At 45.1% G+C, this 19307-nt stretch overlaps 2 protein-coding genes across 3 annotated transcripts in view; one reads left to right on the top strand and one right to left on the bottom strand.

Annotated features, from left to right (window-relative positions):
* Positions 1-662: 662 nt before the first annotated feature.
* Positions 663-12284, bottom strand: ZGPAT (zinc finger CCCH-type and G-patch domain containing). The gene is given in 9 exon segments (XM_087928853.1): positions 663-1253; positions 3595-3658; positions 3661-3840; positions 3843-4010; positions 4763-4894; positions 5485-5652; positions 8272-8405; positions 9774-10540; positions 11887-12284. Coding segments are annotated over 8 exon segments (1608 nt in total). The 5' UTR covers positions 10397-10540; positions 11887-12284; the 3' UTR covers positions 663-1114.
* The window catches only part of ARFRP1 (ARF related protein 1), a 31290-nt gene continuing 24183 nt past the window's right edge, over positions 12201-19307 (top strand). The window contains exons 1-2 of one of the 2 annotated variants that reach the window (XM_026697342.2): positions 12201-12622; positions 16758-16857. In XM_026697342.2, the coding sequence (XP_026553127.2) occupies positions 16765-16857 (93 nt within the window). In that variant the 5' untranslated portion in view covers positions 12201-12622; positions 16758-16764. The remainder of the gene's footprint in view (positions 12623-16757; positions 16858-19307) is intronic. The other variant, XM_087928861.1, reaches the window with a different exon arrangement.

Here is a 19307-nt window from a genome sequence, read left to right as displayed (position 1 = left end):
ACTTAAAGAGCCAGAAAAGGCCTAACCAGAAGCCCCCCCCGCCTTTTAATTTTGGAACTGACTGGAAGTCTGGTTCCCCCCACCAGAGTCTCCTCCTAGCGCAGCGTCCTTTTCTCTGCCGACCAGAAGTCCGGTTCCCCCACCATAGGGTCTCCTCCTAGCGCAGCGTCCTTTTTCCTCTGCCGACCAGAAGTCCGGTTCCCCACAATAGTCTCCCCCTAGCGCAGCCTCCTTTTCGTCTGTCGACCAGAAGTCCGGTTCCCCCACAATAGTCTCCCCTAGCGCAGGATCGTCCTTTTTCCTCTGCCAACTGGAGGTCCGGTTCCCCCACCAGTCTCCTCCTAGCGCACCTCCTTTTCCTCTGCCGACTGGAAGTCCGGTTCCCCCACGACAGTCTCCCCAGCGCACCCTCCTTTTCCTCTGCCGACCGGAAGTCCGGTTCCCCACCATAGAGTCTCCTCCTAGCGCGGCGTCCTTTTTCCTCTACCTGTCCTAACCAAAAGCCCTCTCCATGGTGGGGCCGAGCGGCAACAGGGAGCCGCAGCAAAGGGATGAAAGAGCCACATGCGACTCCAGAGCCACAGGTTGCTGACCCTTGATCAAATCAAACCCCGCCTCCCCCCAGGCATTAAGGTAGATTAATTTCAAAAACAACGCAGAGGTTTTTTCCCTTGTTTTATTTTTTTCTGTCCTCCAAGCTGAGAGAGGAGAAAAGAGGCCTACCAAAAGCAGCCACAGAGAAGTCCTAGAGAGGTCAAGAACCAAAGAGATGGGTACCACACAGTGCAGGGAAGGGCTGGTTCAGGAATCCTGGGTGTCAAAGTCCACGGGTTCTAGAGTTGCCATAGTCGCTCACTCCTGTTATAGCAGAAAACCTTCCCCAATCAGATCTTTTCTGAACCTGCTGTGGATTTTTTTTTGGGGGGGAGGTTTTCTCTGAAGAGGAAAAGCTAGACTGTCCTCCTTCTGGGGGGGGTGGAGGAGAGGGAGCTGTTCAAATCCAGCCCACTTGTCCAACGGGAGAGAATGAAACCCAGAAGAGAGTAACTGCTTTCCATCAGCCATCCTGAACTGAAATATCCTTTTTTTCCCCCCCGACATGAGAGAAAAAAACCTAGAACTCGGTCATCTTTTTGTGCGTGTCGGCTTTCTTCTGTTCCTGCTGAAGACTCGCCTCCAAAGCCCGCAGCTCGCCCAGTTTCTTGTGGGCCCCGGAGAGCTTCTCTTCCAGCTTGGAGGTGGCGATGGTGTGCCTAGAAATCGTGGGGAGAGGGAGAGAGAGATCAGGAGTGGGACAGTTTTTAAGTTTCTGGGTGTTACCCTAAAAGAGGACCTGACCTGGGGGTGCACGCATTGCAGCCCTGGTCAAAAGGGCCCAGCAGAGATTATACGACCTGAGACTTCTCAGAAAACAACAACTGAATGGAAAACTGCTGGTGACCTTCTACCGCTGCACCAGAGAGAGTATCTTAACTTACTGCACCTCTGTATGGTTTGCCAATTGCACAGTGGCAGATAGGAAAGCACTCCAGAGGGTTAATGTCATTGCCCAGAAGATCATGGGTTGCCCTCTCCCCTCTTTGGAAGAGCTTCATAGCTCCCGCTGCCTTAAGAAAGTTCAAAACATTCTCAAAGATCCATCTCATCCTGGGCACCCTCTTTTTTTTTTTTTTGAACTACTGCCATCTGGCAGATGGTACAGGATAATAAAAAAAACAAGGACAAATAGGCTGAAAAAACAGCCAGGGTAGTAACTCTTATTGAATTCTACCGTATAGTGCAATATGAATGCAATATCAGGGGTTTTTTTTCAATTCAATGCGTGGAGTGTGAAGGATGTGTGTGTTTGTGCTTATTTTCACGGCCAGGATGTGCACTGAAGATGGTGTTTGATTTCATTGTGTAATGACGAGAAAGTAAACTAAGGTAGTCCTCGAATTACAACCGGGCCACTTTGCAAACGTTCAAAGGTAGCCCTGATCTAACAAAGAGGACTTAGGATCTGGATTCAAAGTCCTGACGGAGGGGTCCCGCCATGGTCGCGTGAACCAACTTCGGGTGCTCAGCAACACAGCTGCATTTATGGTGGTTTGCAGCGTTCTAGGGGTCGTCTGATCCACGTTTTACAACGGGTTCGCCCGACTTATTTACAGGTTTGGGCAAAATGGCGCTATATTCGCTTTAAACGACCAACGTGTTGGGAGAGTGAAGAAATTCAGAATGGTACGAATCTTCTCTGAGGACCAACCTCAACTAGGGGAAAGTCAAGAACGGCCAACAACACAATGTCAGCCTCTTGCTTTGCATCTTTCGGCTGTCATAAGTATCTGACACACACACACACACACACACGTGCGTGTGCGCACACACACACAGAGGGAGCCGCCTTCTTTCTTACTCTTTCTGCCATCAGTGTGTGGTCAGATCTGCAACTGGAATCAAACAATCTTGAAGCCTGAATGGGTGGCCCTGAATTGATACTCACAAAGGAGCAAATGTTAGTTATGGACCCCACACCACGGGGAAACTCCATGTTCTTTTGCCCTCCCCCACCCTCTTTCCTTTCCATCTTTCCTTCCTTCCCTTTTCTTCTTTCCCTTTCCTTTCTTTTTCCTTCCCTTTCTTTTCCCATCTTTCTTTCCTCCCTCCTTGCTTCCCTTTCTCTTTCTTTTCCTATCTTTCCTTCCCTAGATCTTTCCTTTCCTACCTCCTGCCCAATCCTCCTCCCTCCCTCTATTCTTTTCCTTCCTTTCCCTTCCCTTCCCAAAACTTTCCTCCCTTCTTTCATCAACCTTCTCCTTCCCTCCTTCCACACAACCTCCTGACCACATTCAACTTACTCTCCGGTTTGCACGATACGAACCCAACACAGCTGGAACTCCACAACTGGCTTAACCCGCATAAAACCTTCCTCCCAGCGAGCCACAATTAGAGTCTGCAGGTTGGGGGAATCCACCACCTCTGGACCTCGGACTGACCTGGCTATAAAGGCCTTTTCCCTTCGAGGCAAAAGACACCCGTGGCAACTACCGCCATACTGTCCTGCCGAGAGCGGATCCCTTAAAACATCCCTATGCCTGTTTTAGTAGTTGCCATAAAAAAGAAGGAGGGGAGGAAGGAAAACTTGGAAGAGCCGTGCAGCAGTTTGGAAGCGAAAGTCCATTCCAACTCTTCATCTTGAAAAGGTTGTAACTAAACTACCAGAGCTTTTGCCTGCAAATACTGTATATTTAATTGGAGAATGTGATTGATGACACCCAGCCTGTGAATGTGCTCAATTGGAGAATCTGATTTATGACACACCTGGGGGAGAGGGGGGAAACAGGGTCCCAGGGGACTATAAATGACATAGGCCAGAGTTGGCTTCATAAAGGGCAGGGCCAGGATGTCGCCTCTAATGAATCCTTTGAAGTTTTTTGAAGTTTGGCTCGAGAATCGTGATTTAATTAGGGCGATTGCTGGAATCCTGACACCCTGCACGCTTGCCTAGCCTACGTGGGAAGACCCGCGTGTCAATTCCCCCACCCCCATCCGACGGGATCCGTGGAGGTCACCCAAACGACCCCTCTCCTGCCCACCGGACACTTTCCTCACCGCCCAACGTTGCGTGCCAGGGCCTCGCGAATCCCACGGATGTCCCTCTGAGTCTGCTCGATTTTTCCATGGCCTGGAAGAGCCGGACGCTCAGGGCCTTCTTGGTGGTCTTGCTGGCGTGGTAGATCTCCTTGCTGCTCCTTTCCAGAGGCTGGGGAGCCCCTCCCTGCGGCCCCCCAGAATCCTGGCCCTGCAGCTTCTCGTTCAAAAAGTCAAACACGTTTCGGGGTTTGGGGTTTTGCTGCGGATCCGGGCCGCGTTCTTGCCTTTTGCCCTCCGTTTCTGGGGCTTGGACAGATCCAGCTTCCCCTCTCTCTTCTTCTGCAAGATCTCCGCGCACTGATCCAGCGATTTCCCCTTGGGGAGCACAACAGCTAATACTGGTTCGATCCGACCCTCTGCGTTTTTGCCCAGGCCTGCAAGAGAAAGAGGAAGACAAGAAGTATCACAGCTGGAGCATCCATCGGAGGGGAGGACCACTGTCACGCCCCTGTCAGAGTCTGAATTCGAGGAGGACGACAAAAAGTTGATAGGGAGTGGGAGTGTGACTCCGTTGGCTGTGAAGGAAGCTGGGGAAGGGCTGGGCAGAGCAGGGGAGAGGTAGAACAAGGGAGAGGGAGTTCAGAGGTAGACCCAGGCCCACCCCATCTTCATCCTAGGGCACGCAGGGAGGAACGGAGAAGGGAGCAATGTGGGTTGCATGGCTTACGGGGGAGGAAAGGGCCCTGATTCCCTTCATTAGCCACAGCTGGGAATGAGTTTAAGAGAACTGAATGCTGACTGCGGCAGCTGCTGGAAGCAAATGTAACTTTATCCAGTGTTGACCTTGCTTATCTGTGTTCCTGGCGTCTTCCCAACCAGGTTGAGTTACTGCTGTTCCGTCACATCTGGAATTCTTGTTCCTGCCCTGCCGAACTAATTACCTCAGTTTGCCTTGATTGGATTTATAGTTTGTGTTGACCATGTTTTGGACTTAATTCTCTGCAGTCAAAGGCTGTTCCTGGGAGAGGTTTTCTCCAGCCAGAAGGTAACCTGGACATTGGGGGCAAAGTTGGAGCTAACAATACTGATTATCTGACTGTGTTGCCTTTGTGCCATGCCCCGGGTCATCACAGCCTCCTTGCGGGTGTACACCTCATCTCCTCCCACCCACCTGATGCCCACTTACCTTTACCCAGCTCGTAACCCATCTGGGCCATAAGTTTGGAGCCTATGCCGCGCGTATGGGCTTCCCAGCTGCCGAAGGACGAAAGGCAGGTGGACGTCCCTTCCCCGTTCCCCGGAATGCTGCCGTCAATGACTGGAGACAGGAGGGAGAGAGAGAGAGAGAGAGATTAGAGGCAGAAAGTTTCTCCTTTCCCATCTTAAAATGGAAAAAGGAACAGTGGATTTCCAGGAACAAATTGTCCTCGATTTACAAGCATTTGTTGGTGATCCTTCAAAGTGACCACAGCACTGGAGAAAAAGGGACTTTATGTCCATTTCTGATCTTTGCTGCATTTCCACAAGGTCACAACTGGCAACCGGCTCATACTTACGATGGTTGCGGTGTCTTGGGCTCACATGATCCCCTTTTCTCACTGGGGGAGCCAGATTTACTTAAGCGTGTTGCAAAGAGGGTTGGACTAGATGACCTACAAGGTCCCTTCCAAGCTCTATTTCTGATTCTGATTTCCTTAACAACTGGGGGCACAACTCACTGAGCAACAGTCATGCTTCGCCATGGGGATTTGGGGCTTAATTGTGTCCCCGTAAGTCAAGTACTACCTGCACGGTGGCCAAAAGGGGATTTGGAGGGTACAAAGACCAGATGAGGTGTAAATTAAATGCAGGAACTACAGGGCGGCAGGAAAGTCAGAAAAGCAGAGAGGGAGCCCCATTAGCTTTTACCTTTAGCGTAGGCAGAACGATCCAATTCATCGCCTTCAGACTCTGAGGAGGAGGAGGAGGAAGAGGTCTCCTCGCTACGGAGCGGAGGGATGATGCCGTCCCCTTCCACCACCGCTTCCTTCAGGAGCAGGGAGTCAAACTTCACAGTGTAGTAACCGCTGTCAAGGTCTGAGAAAGGAGAATGAAGAGGGTGAACGTTATTTACACCTCGCCTTAATTATTCCTATCACTAACTCAGGGCGGTGCATGTACAGGCAGTCCACAAATTACAACAGAATAGAACAGAACAGAGTAGAATAGAGAGAGGAGGGAAGGAGAGAAAAAGAGGGAGAATAGAACAGAAATAGAATACAAAAGAATACAAAGAAATAAAGAATAGAATAGAGAGGAGGGAGAGAAAGAATAGAATAGAAAAGAATAGAATAGAAAGAATAGAAAAGAATAGAATAGAATAGAATAGAATAGAATAGAATAGAATAGAATAGAATAGAATAGAATAGAATAGAGAGAGGAAGGAGGGAGAGAGAAAAGAGAGAACAGAACAGAAATAGAATACAAAAGAATAGAATAAAATAGAATAGAATAGAGAGGAGGGAGAGAGAGAAAAAGGAGAATAGAACAGAAATAGAATACAAAAGAATAGAATAGAATAGAATAGAATAGAATAGAATAGAATAGAATAGAATAGAATAGAATAAAGAATAGAATAGAGAGAGGAGGGAGGGAGAGAAAAAGAGAGATAGAACAGAAATAGAATACAAAAGAATAGAATAGAATAGAATAGAATAGAATAGAATAGAAGAGAGGAGGGAGAGAGAGAAAAAGAGAATAGAACAGAAATAGAATACAAAAGAATAGAATAGAATAGAATAGAATAGAATAGAATAGAATAGAATAGAATAGAATAGAATAGAATAGAATAGAATAGAGGAGGGAGGGAGAGAAAAAGAGAGAATAGAACAGTGTGGTAATTCATCCACAAACAGAAATAGAATACAAAAGAATAGAATAGAATAGAATAGAATAGAGAGAGGAGGGAGGGAGAGAGAGAAAAAGAGCGAGAATAGAAGGTGTAGTGAGCTGAGAGCGATTGGCCCAAAGTCAGCCAGCTGGCTTTCGGGCCTAAGGCAGGACTAGAACTCAAACTCTCCAGGTGATTGGCTGGCTGGGGAATTCTGGGATTTGAAAAGTCTTAAAAGTTGCTGAGATTAAGCAACATTGAATTCAAAGGATGGCAAAAAAAAAAATCGGCTGCCTCAGGTCTTTTTTTTTTTTTTAAGTCAGTTTTTTTTCAAAAAATTATATATAAGTATTTGGAATACTGTGTATTGTCCGGGTATACCATTTTACAAAAAGGAAAGGAAAAAAAAAGATAACACATATACTGATAGTAATAATAACAAAATAATTCTAACCATATCTATAATCATATTCACTTATTTATGTTCCTATTAAATGCGTATATACATATAATTATAAACAAGATTCATATAGCAATACTCTTTCATCTAATTTCTACCTCTTATCTCTAACCATTGATAAAACCTATTCCACATAAAATAGTATTCTGTGTCTCCTTTATTTTATTTTCAATGTCAACCTACCCATCTCTGCACATTCCAATATTTCTGGATTGTATATTCACCTGGTAGGGTGTTCTCATTTTTCCAATACTGTGCAAATACAATTATCACTGCTGTCAATATATGTAAGTAAGTATATAGCCCCTTTGTCATAATTTTCTGGTATTATACCTAACAAAAATATTTCTGGTTTAAAAATCTGTGTGTTGCTTCATCATCTTCTCCAACTATGTATGTACTTTTGTCTAATATGTTCTTGCCTTCACACATATCCACCACATATAATAAGTACCTGGAGTCTGATTACATTTCCAACATTTGGCTGCCTCGGGTCTCCGAAAGCTTCTAAGGAAACTTTAAATAAACGCATGAGCAAATTTGGAATAGCGAGGGGGGAAAATGTGATCTTTAAAGAGCAAACAATCCACCAAATCTGGATGCAATGAAGGGGTCCTCAATTCTAGGCCAGAGTTCTACCTGTCTCAGGTGTGGCTGCCAGCATTTGTCATGCCCCTGTCAGAGTCTGAATCTGAGGAGGAAGAGGAACAGCTGACAGGGAGTGGGAGTGTAGCTCTATTGGCTGTGGAAGAAACTGGGGAAGGGCAAAGTCTGGCTGGGCAGAGCAGGGGAGAGGTAGAACAAGGGAGAGGAAGTTCAGAGGAAGATCCAGGCCCAATCTCTCTTCATCTTAGGGCACGCAGGGAGGAATAGAGAGGGGAGCAACGTGGGTTGCATGGCTTACGGGGAAGGAAAGGGACCTGATTCCCTACACCTGGGAATGAGTTTAAAAGAGATGCATGCTGAGTGCGACAGCTGCTGGGAGCAAACGTGAGTTTATCTTGTGTGGACTTTGCTTATCTGTGTTCCCGGTGTCTTCCCAACCGTGTTGAGTTATTGCCGTGCCTTTCATGCCTGGAATTCTTGCTCCTGCCCTGCCGAACTAATTACTTCATTTTGCCTTGATTGGACTTATAGTTCCAGTTTTTGTTGACCACGTTTTGGACTTTATTTCTCTGTAGTTAAAGGCTGTACCTGGGAGAGTTTTTCTCCAGCCAGAAGGTAACCAGGACATTGGAGGCAAAGTTGGAGCTAATGAAGGGACTCTTATTGATTACTTGACTGTGTTGCCTTTGTGCCAGGTCATCACAGTGTCCTAGACTCTTCACACAATGAAACCCATGGGGCATGCCAAAAGCCACCTCACCTGTGATTTTAGCAGCATACCAGATCCCATCCTGGTGTCTCGCCAGGCAGGCTGACCCCACAGCTAAACAACCGAGGTCAGGCTCTTCGAAGGGACGCAGCTCCTCAATGGATACCACCTGCCCATGGGAAAACCTGCCATGAAGACCACGAAGGGAGAGTCCATCGTCAGTGCCTTGGTTTCAAAACACCATAGCTTTATACAGGAAGTCCTCAACTTATGACCAGACCCTTAGCGACCATTGCAGGTTACGACAGACCTCCCTGACAGCACATGTGATCCAGATTTGAAGAACTGTTAGATTCCACTCCCTGCCTCCCCAGACCTTAGTTAGTCAACAATTGGGCTGCATTTACGGCCGTGGGCAGTGTCCCACACATGATCAAAACTTGGATGCTTGGCAATTGACTCGTAATAATGATGGTCATAGTGTCCCAAGTCCTATGAGCAGCTTTTGCAAGATCAATGGGGAAGCCAGTCTCACTTAACAACTGGGTAACTAACTTAACTGCAGTGATTCAATTAATATGTGACAAGAAAGGACATAAGATGGAGCAAACTCACTTAGTAACCTTTTCTATGCCAACTCAGAAAACTCAAACTGCAACTGTCATCTGCACCTCTATGACTGTCTGGTTTGGTTCTGCAACCCAACAGGACAACACAGATTCCAGGGAGTAATTAGGACTGCAGAAAAAAACAATTACTACCAACCTGCCTTCCATGGAGGACCTGTATCCTGCACGAGTCAAAAAGAGGGCTGTGAAAATATCTCCAGACCCCTCACATCCTGGACATAAACTGTTTCAAGTCCTTCCCTCAAAACGACGCTACAGGGCACTGCACACCAGAATATCTAGACACAAGGACAGTTTTTCTCCCGAATGCCATCACTCTGCTAAACAAATAATTCCCTTAACATCGTTCAACTATTACAAAGTCTGCACTACTATTACTGTTAATATTCTCATCACTCCTTCTTACCCATCCCCTCCCATTTGTGACTGTATGACTGTAATTTTGTCACTTGTATCCTTATGATTTATATTGACTGTTTCCTAGTATGATTTGATTGCTTATTGTACCCTATGACTGTCACTGAGTGTTGCACGTTATGATTCTTGACTCTTGACGAATCTTTTATGTACACTAAGAGCATTTGCACGAAGACAAATTCCTTGTGTGTCCAATCACACTTGGCCAATAAAGAGTTCTATACTAGTCTATTCCTTTTGCTTGGCAAAATGAATTTATGGGTCATAAGTCGAGGACTACCTATACAAAGATTTCCCCAAGCAGGAAAAGAGCAGTCTTATCACATAAGATTGTATGTTTGTTCTTGTTTCTGTTATATTGTAAGCTCTCGACAAAATAAATGAATAAAAATAATAAAATAAAATAAAATAGTACGATTCTGCCCACAAAGATGTGCCCTGCATAACGAAAGGAGTGCTTTTTGGGACGTATCAGGAAACCCATCTCCTACCAGCTGATCTACTTACCGACAATTCTCCTTAAATCGACATTTGTCATCCAGGAAAAAGGGACATGGCTTCAAAGACTTGTGAGTTGGGTAGAGGTACAGCACCCTAACTCCGGCCCCTCCATCTTCCAAACACTCACTACCTACAATCATAGCGTTGTGATACTCCAGGGTTCCCCAGGAACTGTAGTAAGGAGCTTTCACTTTCATCCCGCTGGCTATTTCTTCTTCTTCTTCTTCTTCTTCTTCCTCCTCCTCCTCTTCCTCCTGTTCCTCCTCTTCATCACCCATCCCATCTGTGTCCTCCTGAGTCCTTAATGGACCATCCTCTCCCCCTATTTGTTCAATTGCTTCCTTAAAAGCAGCATATTCGTCACTGGCGTTCAGATGACCAGCTTCTCCACTGCTCTGTTGAGGATGGGCAGATGAAAGCGCCTCGGTGTCCAAAACTGAACAAAGCTTGCTTTTTTTCACGGAAAGGAGGCTGCCTTCAGTCAGTTCTATCAGCTGCCTTAAATCGGCCTGCAGCTGGATTAGATCGGCCTGTTGCGTTGGGTCCAGCCCAGCTCCCAAAGCCAAGTCCACCTGATGCAACTGGGCATTGTAAGTCTGAATTGCTGTTTCCAAGCTCTCTTCGTCCATGGTGGCGCTCCTTTTCTGTGAGAATTCAGTGCATATTCAGCTTAAGAGGCAACGGAGAAAAACGATATTCATCCAGCAATAAGGACTGCACACTTTAGTTCATGGTTGCGGTCTGGTTTTTTTTTTACATCCAAGCTCATCTCGCTGCAAGAAACACAGATAACTGTCAGTAGGTTTATGCCACTTTTGAGGGAAACCCTTCCAAATTCTGTACAATGGTATCTATGACATTGAGTAGGTTACAAAGCAATATTACAGGTCGTCCTCAAGTTAAGATCACAATTAAACCCAACATTTCTGTGCAGAGCAATAGCACTGAGACTTACATACTGCTTCACAGTGCTTTTACAGCCCTCTCTTAAGCGGTTACAGAGTCAGCCTATTGCACCCCACAATCTGGGTCCTCGTTTTACCCACCTCAGAGGGATGGAAGGCTGAGTCAACCTTGAGCCTGGTGAGATTCGAACTGCCCAATTGCAGGCAGCCGGCAGTCAGTAGAAATAGCCTGCAGTACTGCACTCTAACCACTATGCCACCGCGGCTCAGCAAGGCAGTTGCTCAGTGAGTTGTGCCCCCTTTTTTAAACCTCTCTTGCCACATTTGTGAAGTGAATCCTGTCGTTGTTAAGCAAATCTGGCTTCCCCCATAATTTTGCTTGTCAGAAGCCAGATGGGAAGGTTATAAAGCGGGGTGGGTGTGATGTGACCCCAGGACAGTGCAACTGTCATTAAGTGTGAAAACTGTTCATAAGTCATTTTTTTCAGTGTGGTCGTAACTCCAAATGGCCACTAAGCAAATGACTGTAAACTAAGGACTACCTGTATTGGGAAATTACAAAGTTAGCATCTAAAATGCACCAAGATATTTACTCTCTTCTAAAATGGCAGAAATTTTGCAGTAAAATGTGTTATGACTCCTGAAATGAGGGGAACCAATCACATCAAATGCCTTTTCAGGAAAAACAAAACAGATCAACATTTCAAAGGAAAACCACGCTAGAAAACCATTTTTGTCAGGTTAGAAAATCCTAACATTGCAAATAAAAAATGCAACCAAGTTATAGTCCCACCCCCCCTTCTGCTGCTACTGGTGTGCCATTTATGAGCAGGCAATGAAATAATTTCAGATATGAAGGGAATAAAATTTTCTGCGGTTGATATTTCTTAATTTCTGAAGAAATTCATTTCTGCAGTTGATATTAATGGCACAGGAACAAAGGCAAGAAAGAAAAGTTGGCAACTCCACCTGGTCTTTTGGCAGGGAGAAGGAATATTATTTTTTTCCTTTTATTCTTCAGGGCTGGCAGCTTCTGCTTCTAAACCAAGCAGAAATTCAACCGGAAAAGCCCCAGCAAAAAAAAAAGAGAGAGAAAGAAACGGGGGAAAAAAGGATTTGCGAGCAGAAAGGAAGAGGCCTCGTTCCAATCTAGGCCTTTCTTTCGTTTGCAGTTAATTTAGACCAAAAAAAGCCAGAAGGAAGTTTCAGCCCACCCAAGACAATGGACTCATGTCCCATCATCCACAGCCATATGGGTCCAACTAGCATGGAGTACGATTAGCGTTATAGTCCTAGGCTTCTGGACGGGTTCTGAGTGGAGACCAGCGAAAGCTCTCGCGCGCCACCCAAGCGAGGGGAAAGCGGTTCACCAGAACGACCAACGACGGACGGCTTTCCCTCTTTCAGTATCCAAGGACCGCCATGACAGCTCTCGAAATCCGCCTCCACTTCCGGTCTCCTTATAGAGGCTTTCATGGCTAGAGAGAGAAGCCGACCGGAAATAGCTCCGCCTCCCTCTTCTTTCCCTCTCTATTCTATGGTTTATACCCGGCGAATCCAATCAGAAATGGCTCCTCCTTCCTCTTCTTTCCTTCGCTGTCTATGATTCGTGCCCGGCGAATCCGACCGGAAATGGTTCCTTACCCCCTTTTCTTTCCTTCTCTGTCTATGGTTCGTATTCGGCGAATATGACAGGAAATGGCACCGCCTCCTTCTTCTTTCCTTCCTTGTCTATGGTTCGTGTCTGGCGATGCAAAAGGGGGCGCGGCGTGAAGGCGCAGAGGCTCATGGGGATCGTGGTCCTTTACAGGCAGAGGGATGCCGTCGCCGGCGGGGACGGGACTCCATTTCCCAGGGTGCCTCGCACTAGCGGGGCAGGCTGCGGAAGAAGCCCATAAGGAAGGCGAGCAGGAGCCGTTAACCGAATTCGCCTCCCTTGTAAAGTGCCCGGTAAGTCCGGCGCCGCCCGCCTCGGGGAGTGCAGGGTGTTTCACGGGGACAGCGAAGGCCAAACCCCAGCGGGGAAGGCGGGACTCCCATCCCCATCTCGCCGGTGGAAAAGGCATATGGGTGGGCTGGATCCAGAAGCGGCTTATTGAGGTTGCTGGGGCAAAGGAAATCACTCTGTGCATGCTCAGAGGCCTTCTTGACACTTGCCAGAGGACGTTGAACGGCCAATACATTTGCATGAATAATAAAGCCAATTGCAGGAAATTCCTTGCTGGGGTAATATATATATATATATATATTTGTTCCCATTGTACAGGTGTCCTCGACTTACGACCACAACCGAGCGCCCCCCCCAAATTTCTGTTGCTAAGTGAGGCATTTGTCGCGTTTTGCCCCATTTTACAACCTTTCCTGCCCCAGTTGTTAAGTGAATCATTGCAGTTGTTAAAGTTAGTAACGTGGTTTTGAAGCGAATCTGGGGCATTGACTGGCCAGAAGGTCGCAAAAGGGGATCACGGGAACCGTCATAAATACGAGCCACTTGCCAAACGTCTGAATTTTGATCACGTGATCATAATTGGGAGAAAGGGTCATACTTCACTTTTTTCAATGACGCAACTTGGAACGGTCAGTAAATGAAACTGTTGAAAGTCGAGAACTATCTGCAGTGGGATCTCCTTGTGGTGTCACATCCAAATATTTGTGGGGGAGTGTCTTCCCCCCCCCCCATATGACCCTTGTTTTTCCAGTATTTCATAGCTGCTTTATTGAAGTGTAAATGTCAGAGGAGAGATTCTATTTAGGCTGTTCCTTAAAGATTGAATATATTAGAATAACAGAGTTGGAAGGGACCTTGGAGGTCTTCTAGTCCAGCCCCCTGCTCAAGCAGGACACCCTATATCATTTCAGACAAATGGTTGTCCAAACTCTTCTTAAAAACTAGAGTTTTTAAGTGTTGGAGCATTCACAACAAGTGATTAAATTGATAGATCGGATATAAATATAAAATACTCTTCACATGCACAGGAGCTCTCTTTGTCTTGGTGTTGCGTGCCTGCCTGGCATGATGTGCTCCTTTCTAAGGGAAACTGGAAGGATTTGGGCTTTGAATTCAGCCTGGTCCAGTTTCCCCTCTCCCTGACCCCAGGTGGGGGAACGTTTTTCTTCTTTATAAGCCCAAACCTATCCTAAATTTCAAAAAGCCAGGCCTTCCCCCCCATGCACAAGACACCATCATTTGCCTTCCTCCTGAGAAACTGCAACTAAAAACAGGAATAATGCATTATAGAAACAAGAATTGGTTTATTAGTACGAGCAATTGATGCATGCGTGCTTTGTGAGCAGGTATAAAACTGTCTTAAAAGGAAGTAAATAAAAGGTGGCCCCTTCCAACTCTGATAACTGTAGACAAAGTGTTTCTCAGTCTTGCTAACTTTAAGCTACCATGTTCCTCCAAAAATAAGACCCCGTCTTATTTTGCCACCAAAATATATATTTTGCCACCAAAAAGACATCAGTTCATTTATGCTTGAAGTTACAGCGTTGCTGAAAAAAGTGACTCCGGACCATTTTTCATCCTTATGACTGTTGCAGCATCCCCATGGTCACGTGATCAAAACTCGGACTTTTCGGCAACTGCTTCATATTTATGACGTGTCCTGGGGTTGCATGATCCCCTTTTGCGACCTATTGACCAGCCAAGTCAATGGGGGAAGCTAGATTCCCTTCACAACCATGTGACTAGCTTAATGACGGCAATGATTCACTTAACAACTGTGGAGAGAAAGCTCGTAAAACGGGGCAAAACTCACTTCACAAATGCCTCCCTTAGTGACCAAAATGTGTGGCTCAATTAAGGTCGTAAGGCTAGGACTGCCTGTATTTGCAATTTTTAACTCGACTTCCGATGGCTTTTGGTCCCAACCTTGTTGTTTTCTGAGCAACGATGCAAAAATTGTGTTATTTCTGCTGCAGGGACAGATTTTTGAGTTTTAAGTCTACTTTGCAAGGGAAATTCTAGCGTCTGCTTTTTCTGATTGTTTACTTCCTGCTAATCTGGGCCAACCCTTAGTTTTTCAAGGCCAGTTGAAAACTGGTAGATGCTGCCACCTGTTGTACCTACTTCGATGTGTGCAGCACTCTGGTTGTATATACCTAACCTCTCCCTTGAGTTGCATTTCATGCTTGGTGGAAGTGTCCGTGTAGTTTCTTTGAAAGCAATGTGGAATTGGTTCTACTACCGTACCAATTTTTCTAGTGTGAAAAGGGTAGATCTCTAAGGGCAAGATTACAAGTGGTCCTCAATTTATGACTGCACTTAGGACCAGAATTTCCGTTGCACAGGAAGGGAGTTGTTAAGTGAGATGCACCCAGTTATATTACCTTTGTAAATTAGGAGTTGTAACTTATAATTTATTTTTAATTTTATTTGGTTTGTCAATTGCTTACAAGATAATAGGTATAAGTAAAAACATAGTTATGAATACATGGATACATATAAGAAAAATAAAAGAAACAATAGGACAGGGATGGTAGGCACATCGGTGCGCTTATGCACGCCCCCTACAGACCTCTTAGGAAAGGGGTGAGGTCAAAAGTAGACAGTCTAAGGTTAAAGTTTTTGGGGTTTGGAGAAGAAGCCACATAGTCAGGTAGAGTATTCCAGACATTGACCACTCTGTTGCTCAAGTCGTATTTCCTGCAATCAAGTTTGGTATGGTTAACCTTGAGTTTGTATCTATTGTTTGCTCTTGTGTTGTTATGATTGAAGCTGAAGTATTCCTTGACAGGCAGGACATTGCAATGTATGATTTTATATACTATATTTAGATCGGACCGAAGGCGGTGTAGTTCTAGGTTGTCTAGGTCTAGAATTTAGAGTCTGGTGGGATAAGGTATTCTGCAACGAATAGAGGAGTGGAGAACTCTTCTTGTGAAATATTTCTGGACTTTCTCCACTGTTAATATCAGATACGTAATGTGGGTTCCAGACTGATGAGCTGTATTCGAGTATTGGTCTAGCAAATATTTTGTATGCTCCAGTTAGTAGTGTTTCCTCCAAAATACGATCCTATCCTGAAAGTAACTCCTAGCTTGATTTTTACACATGCGCCCAATATTAGCCCTACCCCCAAAATAAGCCCTAATAAAGATCCCACCCACTTCAGAGTGGACAGGCAAAAATTAAGCTAAGGTGGGAATGAGGGGTGGAGCTGCCTTACTACTTACCTTTGGACAGTTGCAGCCAGGCCTCACACACCCCGACACCTGCCTTGTTGGCCCATTTCTTCTGCAGCCAGCAAGGCTGGCGAGGCTTTCCTGAAGGCCTCTGGAACTGGTAACAAAGCTCTGGATCGATCTGGAGCTCTGTTATCTACTGCAGAGGCCTTCAAGGCAGCCTTGTCGGCTGCAGAAGAAGAATTTCCTGAAGGCCTCTGACAGCGAAAAGGTAGCCGGGGGCAACGCACGCAAATGAGGTTAGTCAGTGGATGGTATCCCCCGAAAATAAGACCTGGTGCCTTTTTTGGTGACAAAAATGTATATATAAGGCAGGGTCTTATTTTCGGGGAAACACGGTACCTGTATAATCACTTCGTGCCTAGACCAAGTGGTTAAGGTACCAGTAAGTTGTAGATTATCAAGCATCAAAGCCAGTAGGGTGTCTTTGAGCCAATCACCAGGAGATGGTAAGTTCTAGTCCTGCTTTAAACATGAAAGCCAACTGGGTGATTTTGGGCCAATCACTAGGAGACGGTGAGTTCTAGTTCTGCCTTAGGCATGAAAGCTGGCTGGGTGACTGTGAGCCAGTCACTCTTTCTCTCAGCCCTACCTCACAGAGTCGTCGTCAGTGAAATAGGAAGGTATGTTGGATATGTTTGCTGCCTTGAGATGAATAATGAAAGTGGGATACCAATAAGCAAAAAAATAAAGATATAATTCTGTACTCACGCAGTTTCATCATTTTAGAAAGTCTTGGGGAAAATAACCGTTATATCATTTGGCGAACCTCAGCCAAATCTCCGTTCCTTTTCATTTACAAGGGAAATTCCTGCCTAGGTTTGGAGGAGGAAGCGGTATAAGGGAAAAAAATAAGGATCTTTTGGCCAATTAAATTTTGTTGTCTTTGTTTTAACAGGAGCACAATGTACACACTGCTTTCTGGCCTTTACAAATATATGTTCCGGCGAGATGAATACTGCATCTTAATCCTGGGATTGGACAATGCTGGAAAAACGGTGTGTTATCTAGGCTCGTTCATAGAAATGGGGAAATCTCCACTCCTCCCCCTCTCTGTGTTTGTGTTGGTTTATTCCGAGTCACAAGATAGAAACTTCCAACTTCCAATTTATCTCAGTGGGTGAGATCAATTTCACCCCTCTCTAATTTCATTAGGGGGTGTCACCTGCAGGTGAGGAAGGAGGCTGTCATGTTCAGGGCCTCTGCAAGTGAAAATTCTACAATAATAAATTATATATATATGGTAACTTCGTGAGATTAACTGTGTGCAAACCAGGCTCTGCATTTCTTGTGTTGGAAAAGGAGAGCACCTTCTGTCTCTCCACCACTTTTTACAGAGGCACAATTGAGAGCGTTTTAACAAACTACATTCCTGCTTGCTTTGGGGGCAGCAGTGCCTCTGATAGCCCATACAGAGAGAGGCGAGGATAGCGGATAGAAAGTCCCTACGGAAAGTGGCAAGGACAGTGGAGAAGATTATAGGTTTAGGGTTAGGACAAAAATACATGTCAGTTGCCGAGCGTTCAAATTTTAATTGCATGACCATGGGAATGCTGCAACGGTCCTAAGTGTGGAAAACATATGCTATGACTGTTGTAAGTGTGAGGACCAATCACATCACTTTTTTCTGTGCGGTTGTAACTTTGAACAGTCACTTATTGGTTGCAAGTCCATTATAGCAAAAAAAAAAAGATGCTGAATATATCATTAAAAATAATGTCCTTGGAGAACCAAAGTCAATTCAATAATCAACAATATTCCAGACAGGTCATCCTCCATTTGAGTGTTCACTTCAAAATGGTTTGAATTAACAATGGCCTCCCCCCGCCAAAAAATATCAAGTTACAGGCTCAGTTTAAACTTACAACTGAATTGTGATTTCAGTTCAGGTACTGGGCAAACATCTCACATTTGTAGACAAGTGATCACAATTTGTGACTTATTTCCCCCAAGTTGCAATAAAAACTGCCACTGGTTCAGCGAGATTCACATTTATGGCCATAGCGGCTTGTCTTATGACTGCTATAAAATCGGGCCCAGTCGCGTGATGATTGAAACTTACAACTGTATTGACTTATAACTTAAATTCCAGTCCCAATTGTGGTTGCAAGACAAGGACAACCTGTCATGCCCTTGTTGGAGTCTGATTCTGAGGAGGAGATTGAGCAGCTGACAGGGAGTGCGAGTGTGGCTCCGGTGGCTGTGGAGGAAATGGGGGAAGGGCACAGTCTGGCTTGTCATTCAGAGGAAGACCACCCCTTCTTCATCCTAGGGCACGCAGGGAGGGACAGAGAAGGGAGCAACGTGGCTTGTGAGAGAGAAAAAGGCCCTGATCCCTTTCATTGGTTGCAACTGGGAGAACAGGATATAAGTGGGGCGTTTGCACACGGCTCCTTGCTGGAAGCAAAGTGCATTATCTTGGTCGAGGCTTATCTGGGTTTTGGCGTCCTCTCAACCATGGGTGCTACGTTATCCTTTGGAAGTCTGCAATTTATCATCTTGGCCTGCCGTGTTAATTACTTCAGTGTGGTTTGTGTTGGTTTTTTTTTATTTCTAATTATCTTTACTTTGGGTTCGGACTGCATTTACTCCCTTCGTTGACTGTTTTTGGAGGAGTTTGATATCTAGCCAAGGATAATTGGACATTGGGGGCCAAGTTGGAGGCATTAAAGGGAATTTATTCTACTTTTGTGACTTGGTTATTTTTGTGTCACACCCTGGGTCATCACACTATAAGGGATCCACCACTCGTTCTAAAACAAATTTGGTGATAGAGCCATATTTTAAGGGCTTCCTTAAAGAGATCCATCTCAAAAACCAGTTACTTTTTCAGTAGTTTCAAAATAAATCATTAATAAATTGTTCTGAGGTAGCAAAATTCTTTTTGCTTATCCTTATCTCAAGATCCTGAATTTGCGGTAATTTTTGTCCTGGTTCCATACCAGTCAACGAATATAAACCTAAAATGGCCCGACTGAGATCGGCATACGTGGGCCTGTTTGGGGTAGATGGCAGGGGTGATACAGAAATAAAACGTTGTGTCATTTTGTTCTATTTTACATATTTATGTATTAAATTATTGTATTTTATCCTATAACTATTGTATTTTACCCTACTCTCATTTTAAATTGTTTGTTTGGAATTTTATTGGTGATATGTGTTTGAAATTGTATATGGCCTATAGGCTAATCAGTATATACATACATACATACATATATATATATACATATATATACATATAGTTGTAGCAACGTACAGACGAACCCTATACAGAAGCCTGATGATGGCAGATGAGATTCTGCCGAAACGTTGCTACAACTTTTAAAGCACAACTACAATGACGTGGGAAAATACCCGAACAAAGCTGAATGCCATACATATCTATATCTGTTCTGTCTCGCCTTTCCTCTTTCCCAAAATATGAAAGAGTACAAACTCACACCAACAC

This window comes from Pseudonaja textilis, chromosome 3 (genome assembly GCF_049901715.1).
Source record: "Pseudonaja textilis isolate UNSWEBS1 chromosome 3, rPseTex1.2, whole genome shotgun sequence".
NCBI lineage: Eukaryota > Metazoa > Chordata > Lepidosauria > Squamata > Elapidae > Pseudonaja > Pseudonaja textilis.
The sequence above is the reverse complement of the archived record's forward strand: the minus strand, read 5'-3'. Positions and strand labels throughout refer to the sequence as shown.